A 10,272-nucleotide genomic window follows, 5' to 3' on the forward strand; every position below is an offset into this window, starting at 1 on the left:
AACCAATCTCCCCCTTCCCCCATGACATCACAGAAGGCGAAAATCGGCGATCCAAGATGGCAGCACCTATAAGCAGCAATGTTAGGCGCTGTGGCCGGGTTCGACTGTGGTCTGTGAGCTCTCTCCATCCACCGCAGCACCAGGACATCCTAGTCCTAGTGTGCAAAGAGGTTAATGTAACTATGTAGTAATCTTGTTTTTGGGAACATACCATATTTAAATGGTGGTCTTGGTTCTTAAAAAAATATCTTTATAATAATCTTGGTTTTGGTAATGTATCTGTGTAGTAAATGTGAATCTGGCCCAGTATCTATTTGGTCATTTTGGTTCCTGTCCTGTATCTATGTATTAATCTTGGTTCTGGTAAAGATTCTATGAAATAATCTTGTTCCTTTTACCGTATATGTAATAACTGTGGATCTGGTAATGTATATACTTTGTAAGCTTGGTTTTGGTACTGTAACTATTTTGCAAACTTAATTGTGGTACTGTATTGCTGTTGTTACTGTTGTTACTGTAAATGGCAACAACAATTTTGAAGCAGTATACTGGCGAAGGGCCCGCTATCTTAAAACAGCCCATTGCCCATTGTAACCTTAATCTGCCCGTCTAAGACCACCCTCTTTCTTACTAACAAAAAAGAACCCTGCTCCCACAGAGGTTGGATTGGCAGATCTGCCCCTTCTGTAAACTGTCCCAAATGTACACCTGCAGTGTCACATTCTGGAGGGGACAGGGTGAAAATTCTCCCCTTGGGATATTTTGAACTTGAGATAGCAATCCTGCAGTCATGAGGCCTATGTGGGAGTAAGGACTTTTGTCGAAAACATTAGCAAAATCAGATATGTAATGTAGTCTTCTTCTTTAGTCTTGTGTGCTGCACATGCCAGCTCTGAAACAGGCAGATGTGATGATGTCATCACGACAAGCATGCCTGCTGCTGCTTCAGGGGAGCAGAGAAAGGCGAGTAAAGGTCTTTTTTCTACAGTTGGAAATACATGGGGGAGGGGCACAATGGCTACAATGGGAGGCACTCTAGCTGCTATGGGGGGCACTCTGTAATGGGACACTCTGGCTGCAATGGGGGGAAATTTGGTTACCATGTGGGGCAGATAGCAGCTTGAGTAGATACATATATACAGAAATAGAATTACATTCTGCCCCTTTGAGACTGATATGGCCCCCTGGAAAAATTACACCACGGCTCTAGATTGTACGGTACCATAATGTAACATTTAATACTTCGTTATGGTTATAGGATTCTACTATGTCATTTTTTAAAACAGAATAAAATAAATCACAAAACATGTACAGGACATAACTTGTTTATATTCTAAAAACAAAGGATATATATATGTACCAGTAACAACAATGCAGAGTATAAATTACAATTGTATACAGTGAGAGCAAAATTCTACATTGGAATTGCCCAGTTACATAAAACAAAGGAAATAGAACAGCAGCTTTTTTTATTAGAATCCAATAAAACAGACAGTTTCATGTTTGCTTAAAAGAAGAGAAAACGGTGCAAAGTTATATACAATTCAGATATCTGTACAAAAAATAGTACAACAGGGTGCACAAATCTTCAGTGGACAAATATTTTGCAGACAGAACTGCATTTGGAGAAAGTGGTTTTATTTTTCTGTATCAAGAAAGTTACAGTGCAAAGAGCTGAATTCAGTGCCAAATGAAACTATATATATGATTAGACAGGAACACCATTAGTGCTTTTATAGGTTTTATTTCCATAGAGAATAGATCTCTTGTGGAATACTGTTGGATGTCATATATTCGTATATAGCATTTTATGTTACAAAAAATAGAATTTATTTTGAAAACGTAAATAGCATGCTCTGCATTTTTTTTCATAAGAATCTTAAAAAATCCTATAACACAAAATGATAAAATGTTAATATTGATGTGACAAATACAGAAACAAGCATTCATGTGTATTGGGAGGTATGGTGTTGTAAAATAAGAGGTTGGAGTAGTAGCCATACTTTAAATTTACTAGTACAGGCAGTCCCCTACTTAAGAACACCCGACTTACAGACGACCCATAATTAAGGATGGACCCCTCTGCCCACTGTGACCCCTGGTGAAGGTCTCTGGATGTTAATATAGTCCCAGGATGCAATGACCAGCTGTAAGCTGGCTGTATTGAAGCTTTATTGATAATCCTTCGTCCTGTTACAGCAAAAAATTGGAGATACAATTATAAAATATAGAGTTCCGGCTTACATACACCAACTTAAGAGCAAACTTAAAGAACCTATCCTTACGTAACCCAGGGACTGCCTGTATATTTAATTTTGTGTACATTCACTTTGTTTTACACAATGAGAAGCTGAGCTGCTTAACCATTGTCTGCCTGTAATACCTTGTGGAATTTTTATCAATAATAAAGAGATGAGTAGAATTTCTTCATCAGTGTGATAGCCCTTTTCTGATACGGGCTCATTCATAAGCCATGCTTCTCTTTCAAATGTAGTTTAAAGATACAGATGAGGTTCGCACTCTAGCTTGTTCGTGATAAAAATCTTTAGCTTTATTCGTACATAGATACAGCAATTTACAAAGAAGAATGAAATCTGATGCGTTTCTGACCCTTTTGGTCCTTAGTCATAGCTAGAGTGCGAACCTCATCTGTATCTTTAAACTACATTTGAAAGAGAAGCAGGGCGTTCCTGGAGGTTCACGCACCGGGAGTGGAGCAGGTCTGTTTAAATGTGTGATCATAGATCACCACCATTTGGACTGTCATTCATAAGCCACTATTCTAATCAGTGTATTGCGTCAATAAGGGGAATTTACTATGCCTTGTCCTCCAGTTTTCTGGCGAGGAAACCATGTATGAAGCCCCTTTTCAAAACTCTGCTCCCACAAGTCACTCTGGCCGTGAGGAGGTTGGGAGCCTAGCAGGCGGCTAGCTGTACTTACTATAGTCTCATCTGGAAATAAAGAAATAGGTGAAATCTCAGCCCGGTGGTCAGACCTGGTCTAAACTTTCCTGACAGATATACGGCAGTGACCTGGCAAAGATCACTTCCGGATATACTAAGATGCCAGAGCCTCCTAGTATATCCGGCCTGCATAGTGCCGAAGGGGGGTTTAAGTCTAACTAATTCCCCACAATATGTAAAAACTTTCTCTGTAGATTCCATACTGGGTTCTGCCAAATTTTTCATGTTTCACACGAACATGGACAGCGCATGATCCTATGGATATTATGGACATGTTAAAAATATACCCCTATATTTTCTAATATGTGTCTGTGAATTAGCATCTATATGGATGGCATCTATAATTTTAATGGAACCATTGGGGGATATTCATTTCCACTTTGTCCACATTTCCATTTTTGGTACTATTTTTTGAGGCCTTTTTGGCTCAAACAAATCTCAAAGCATAGTAAGGCATTTTTAAACACAATGTTAACACTTTTATAAACATATTGGTTAACAAAAATGTAACTAGGCAAATCTCCTCTCCTGAGCTGTTGTATAACGTTTTAAAACGCAATGTAGATGCCAAGGGTGAACTCAGACAGAGAGAAACCAGATAAATCACCCCCATTGACTTTATTCCCTGGTCCAAATAATGAGCCAACATAGAGCACACCTGATGGTATTCTCAGGGACCTACAGTATCTGTAAATGCATGAAAGACCATTATGCGGTCCTTCAAGTCAATGGATGTGTGTTCTTTTGACCTCATTGTATTTAGCAAGGTGTCAATGACTATAACTGTTAAAGGAAAACTACCACTGGGAATCAAAGCAGATCCAGGGGCAGATTCCCCATGCCGTTGTAATCCAGAGTGTGCCTTTGTTGAAGCATGGTGCGGCCTTCTTTGTCCCTAGAATCTGCCTCTGTGAGGTCTGGGGGCTAAGGCTACTACACTCCCTGAAGCTCTGCAGAGACCCCCTCTTGCGCGTCTATGATAATAGGTAAAGCTGGTGGCACAGGCCTCCGCATTAGCAGTGGCCAGCGTTGCACTGCCAGCTTCAGGAGAAGTAGCGCACAGCTTCCATGAACCCAGCAGGGGACCAGGAGTTACTAAACAGGCCCGTGCCGCCAACTTCATCCTAAATCATAGATGAGAAAAGGGGGTCTCTGCAGAGGGGATGAAGTAGCTTTAGCCTCCAAAGCTCCCAGAGGCTAAAACGCCCCAGTAGCCTTTTAAGTTATTACCATATTATAAAAAAACTGATTTTAGGGACAAAAAAGGCCGCACCATGCTTCAACAAAGACACACCCTTGATCACAATGGCATGGGGAATCTGCTCCTGCATCTAGTTTCCAGATGGAAGTTTTCCTAGTATTACAGCATTATGAGTACATTGTGGAAACTACTTAGCAGCCATGCATTAATGTTGTGCATTACAGTAAGGTTATTCCACCTTGTCGCCAAGTACTGGCTTACACTGTATAATTCCTTCATTTCATTACATCCCAGTATTACTGTCATTGAATTACAACATTGCTTACATTCACTTTGCCCTAGTGTTAACACTGGGACAAGGAGAAATGGATATCACAGACAACATACAGAGCTGTATGTCACAAGGTCACAGACTGCATTTAGGACACTATTTTGCCAAACTGCCCGCCATTTCTCCCCACTCATTAACATGTATTTAGCCCAATGGTTTAGTGGGAATAAGCCACTGCTGAAGGCAAATCCATGTCACTTTGAATGTAAGTAGTGAGTGTGTCCACTTACTGCTATAAAAGGTGCTAACAATGAATACACAAGGTATACAAGGAGGCCAAGCACACTAGTGCAGATTTATTAAAAGTGTCTAAAAGCTAAACTTCATGCATATGTATGTTTTTCTGTACGTGTACTATCCGTTGATTCAACAGAAAGCACATGTCTCCTATGTATTTCTATGAGTTCATGCACATGACTGTGGTTTTCATGGACTCATGTGTGAACTGTCATCACCACAGGAGCCGACCTCACACAACAATGACAAATGGGCCACAAATATCGGAAAACACATCCATTGGTTGTGGCTTATATGTTTGTGTGCAGGTCCGGTTAGACAGAACAATTTGTCTAACCCTATTTGTTGGTTTTATTTTTAAAGCCTCAAACCCTTGATAAAAGCAGTTCAAGGAATTTCAGACATTTTACAGTCCTTGGCGCGGGATCTACTGGCTAGAGCAGCTGAACTGAACTCAATATTGCAGCTCAGTTCCATGGAACAAACTCCTTCGTGTGCAACCAGCCTAATAAGCAGTAACGGTGATAATTGTGTTGTCTGCCTGTATGATAACATAGCTGATGATATCACAAAAGAGCTACATGCAATGCGGTATCCGTTCAGTAATTCTTACTAGCTGGATTCCAGCTCATGATGATGTGAGAATTACACTCAATAGTGAATAGCTTTCATAGTGACATTGCTGGAATCCTGCGCTTCTTCAATATGTCCTACTGCTAAGACATGATGTTACTAAGTTTCAATGACAAGGAGTCTTGTAGCTTACAAAAGGGAGACCAGGAAGTCGCACAATGAAATACAATGAACTATGTATTGCAATGTTACACGGTTATACTCCAATGATATGTACAGTTATCATCATACAAAGATATAATTTGAATAATTCAACCATTAAATCCAGAAAATCATTGTAATCTCTTACCTAAATCTCATGATCAATAAATAATTGTGTGAAAATCTTTAAATGTCATAGTTTACAGGGAATGGAATATGGTTTTATTTATTTATTATTACGGCATGTAGTCTTGTTGGAGTGATAAATTGAATGTTCTTTAGGTAACAAAAATACAAATACAAAATGAGTTTGGACTTTTTTAGAACTCAAATACTTCTTCCAAATACTTCTAGTACTTCTTAGCTGGGCTTATGCACCACAGTGTTTCTATGCAGATAAAAGTCCTGCCAACACTTTGGCCCTTATTTATTAAAGCCTTTGCCCTAGTTTCCTTTGTCTGACTTTGCACTGAAAAGAAAGTGTAAACTGCTTGTACATGTACTTATGAAGTGTGTGTACCAGTATTGTGCCGCCACGCCACAAAATTCTGCACCTAAAGGGGCGTTCTGGTGCACAGTCAGGCCGTGAGCCACATTTACTATAGTGACTTGACAGAATTGTTTTGCACGCTCTATGTCAGTGATGGCGAACCTTTTAGCGACCGAGTGCCCAAACTGCAAACCCAAATCCCCTTCATTTATCGCCAACCAAAAATTAAAGCAGTATCTTATTGCTCTCTTTTCTTCAACAACGTTCAATCATACTGGCCTCCTGAGGACACCAACACAGTAGAAAGGAGGGAAATCTTGCAATATTGTAGCTTCTTTCCAGTGTCCCTCTGTACTCAGAGAATCATGGGGCCAGCAGGAGGTCCTCCAAAGATAATTAGGCCCTGTCTAAACAGTGCTGGGGCGATGGCCCAGATGCCCACAGAAAGAGCTTGGAGTGCCGCCTCTGGCACCTGTGCCATAGGTTCGCCACCACTGCTCTATGTTAAAGGTGCGCCAAAAAAAAGTTGTTGCAGTGCAGTGCGCCAGTATTCAATCTGGTTTCACTCTTCACCGCTTTTAATAACAGAATTGTGTTTACTGTATGCGCTGGGACTAATGGATTTTGCTCTCATCAGTTTAGGTAGACCCGTGGCAAAAAAATCAGTGGCAGGATAGAGCCAGCTCTTAAATCTGCATGAATTAATCCCCACTATGTGTAAAATATACATTGCAGAATGCACACAAAATATGCCATGTGAACATGACTCAATGCAGAAAACATTCTGTGGTGCACTAGATGTAATATTATGAACATGTCTCTGCTCTCTGATCAGTATACAGAAGTACAGAGTGATAAATATATGGAAGAAGTTACATAGCAAGTCCTAAGTGTTTACTTTTCCACAACTAGAGCACACATTTCCCATGTCTGAAACACACAGATGTACAATTCAGTTCACACAATAACAACTTAGCAGTTTTTACAGGGACTGAAGCACTAGGCTAGTAAACCAGCTTGTCTTCTGTACTGAAAAGAAGTAGGAGAAATAAGGCAACACGGTGTTCATTTCATTAATGTGTATCCGATATATAAAAGCACAAAGCAGTTGTTGTACGGACTCTCACCACACACACAGATGGCAGACAGACCAATATTCCAGCTTCATGGCAAGTAGTTATATTCACCACATCACTCACTACCATGTTTAAATGTTCATGGGCTTTCCACATACAAGAATTAGGTTAACCCTCAAAATGGCTGCCGCATAGGGACGCAAAAACAGCTACTATATATTTTAACATAAGTTCTTTGGTAAGTAAGGAACAGCTTGCAGGGTCTTTTTTACATATATGTATATTAAGTTTATTTTTTTCTGAAGATTTTCTTCATTTGATTAAAATATAAGCCACTGTCTTGGTTTAAGAATAGACATGTACCTGTCTCATATGTAAAGGATACTTTAGTCATGCTTTTCTGTGCAGCAAACACCCGCCTACAAGGCAGACAAACTAAATAAAAGGTTCTTGTTAAAAATTGTTAGAATTCAGTACTAGACCGAGTAAACATCTGAGTGGAGTTAAAACTGTACAGCTGTACAAAAATAGTTTTCTCTTTAAGCAATCCATAGGAGTCTATACACTGGGCTGTGTGCTGAGTGCAAATGATGCATCTTAGTTAATCCAGGATTTTCTGTTCTCTTGCTTTCTAGAAAAAGCTGATGCTGCTTCGTTCCCAGATGGATATTGTGCCGTGTCTTTTGTTCTGGCCAATCCTTTGAATGTAGCACTCCTCCGCTTGTCTGGGTTGCATGCCTGTCCCCGCAAAGTGCTGCTGTGATCTCTCTTAGCTAAACCAAGTGCTTTCGATAGCCGGTTTGGTCGAACAAACACACCATATTTCGGTTTGCAACGGAAGTATTCTCTGCCTTTCACTGTGCCATCATGTTTGCCTAGGCGAAAATAATAGATTACATTAACATATTTTGGAAACTTCTACCTTGCACTATAAACTTGTCTAAAGACGATTAAGGTACAGTGACAATTATGATAACTTATGGAAATGAGAATATTTGAATCTAATGTTGACAGAAAATACCCAGTCAATCGGGGGAATTTTTCAGAAGTGTCTGAGGTAAAATTGTTGTAGTTGCCCATGGAAACCAATCACCAATACCAATTTTATAAACTTCTGTGAGAAAAGGAAAGCTGTGCTCTGATTGGTTGCCATAGGCAACTAGAACAGTTCTACTCTCAGATACATTTCATATCTCCCCCATAAGTCACAAGTGTCAAACCTATATTTACAAAGGGCCATATGGATGCCTTCAAAGGGCAACAGTAATTTTCAGGATTCATGCACCCAAGCATGTGATTTTTTTCAGGTTTACACCCCGATGGCAGATGGGCCGCAGGCAAGCACCACTCTCACACCAAAAAAGACTGCCCTGACATGACCCATAGAAGGAATAGGGTCTACCATGCAAAATTACATTAATTGAGGCAACAGCCTCCCCTCATTAATGATATGTCCATCAGCAGCCTCCCCTCCTTAATGAAATGTCTAGCAGCAGCCTCCCCTCATTAATATGTCCGGCTGCAGCCCCCCTCATTAATGATATGTCCAGCTGCAGCCTCCCCCCACTAATACATGTAGAAAAGAGATCTTTGTCATAAAAAATTAACTCATTACTCTCCTCTGATTATCCCTGCTACTTCCTCATCTCCCCTGGTTTCCACTGCAGCAGCGCAGGCAGAGACAGGTCTTTGCCCTCTGCCCACACACATTGTATGAGGTGGCAGTGGAGCCACCTGATGACATCATACTGTGTGCAAGCAGAGTGCACAGTACAGTCTTTGCCTGTGATGCTGTTGCAATCAATTGAATGCGTGTTTTCTTATTTTCTTTCCTTCTCCAGGACCCACAGTCTGCCGGCCCATTCCTTCTCACTCACATAAAAAATGTGCTAAAAAAGTCATCTTACATATACGTATATACATTACATATATACGGTCACTGCCACCCCCTCCATCCAGGACAGTAATATTGTTTCTCAAGGAAAACCTTGGACTTTGGCAGGGGACCTCAGAGGCCACATAAATTTAGTTGCCATGCCAAATTAGTCCCGTAGCCTTGTGTTTGACGTCACAGATCGGTGTTCATTATGTCATGGATACATGTGAGAGCATTAGATTATGTGAGTATTAAATTCTGCGAGATTATTAGAGTATGCGATCACATCAAAAAAGGAATTTATTGTGGACGTCACCACTACAGCCAGGAAAGAGGCAAATATAGGTTTTCTTGTTGTTTTATAATACCCTCTGCTAATGACCAATAATTTCTTGGATAATCCTTTAACATCTTTCCAACAAAACTTTTCCATGTTTTACTCCCCGCCTTCCATTAGCCAAAAGTGAACAGGGTAATATGAGTATGTGTTTTCTACTGGACAAATTGTAAAACCTAATTTAATATTCCATGTAATAAACTGGAAAGCTGCAATAAAATTCCAAATGGTGGTGGAATTGAGAAAGAAAAGTTCTTTCATTTTCTTATGAGCTTTGTTTTTACTGCTTTCACTGTGCAGTCCAAATGAAACATCCACGTTATTCTTTGTGTTAGTACGATCACAGAGATAAACATTAATATGGTTTTTGTTATTATTTAATATTTTTCAAAAAAATGTAAATCTTTTGAAAAACAAAAACTTCTGATAAATCTTACTTGTTTAAGTGTAAAGAGATTTTTTTTACCATTTTGGGAAAATAACCCTTTAATTACGTTTAACAGTATTTACATTTTTATATTTGGTGAAATGCCATGAGAATGCAATTCCGGCAGTTTAATTTATTTTTTCTATATTTTACAGAATCTGGCATTTTTAAATACGAGGATACTGAAAATGTTTATTTTTTTTACTTTTATATATGTTTCATGGATAAGAGAATGATTTGGGTTTTTCCATTTTTTAAGTTTCTCCAGGGCTGACAGGATCGATGAGGGTTACATGAATTACATGTTTACGAGCACCTAAAGGCTCCTCATTGTCCAGCAATTGGCTGCTTTTGAAACAATAAACATAGCTTCAGTGTTATATAGCTGAACACACTCTTCCATTATTGGTCATTCGACTACTCAATTTAGGAAACTTGGATGTTTTATAGAAAATACTCACTTTGCAGACCTTACACAGCTCCATACATAGAAGTATAAAAAGGTTACCGGAGTTAGGATATGGCCATAGAAAAAAATTCCTTCCCCAAAGATTAAC

The 10,272-nt window shown here is 39.5% G+C and overlaps 1 protein-coding gene across 4 annotated transcripts in view; it reads right to left on the reverse strand.

The window, feature by feature from the left end:
* Window positions 1-1,309: 1,309 nt before the first annotated feature.
* KIF13A (kinesin family member 13A) overlaps window positions 1,310-10,272 on the reverse strand; it is a 187,589-nt gene continuing 178,626 nt past the window's right edge. For all 4 annotated transcript variants that reach the window (XM_072152654.1, XM_072152653.1, XM_072152659.1 and 1 more), the window contains one exon: window positions 1,310-7,950. In XM_072152654.1, coding sequence (XP_072008755.1) covers window positions 7,673-7,950 — 278 coding nt within the window. In that variant the 3' untranslated portion in view covers window positions 1,310-7,672. The remainder of the gene's footprint in view (window positions 7,951-10,272) is intronic.

The sequence above is a fragment of the Engystomops pustulosus genome, chromosome 5, assembly GCF_040894005.1.
Source record: "Engystomops pustulosus chromosome 5, aEngPut4.maternal, whole genome shotgun sequence".
NCBI lineage: Eukaryota > Metazoa > Chordata > Amphibia > Anura > Leptodactylidae > Engystomops > Engystomops pustulosus.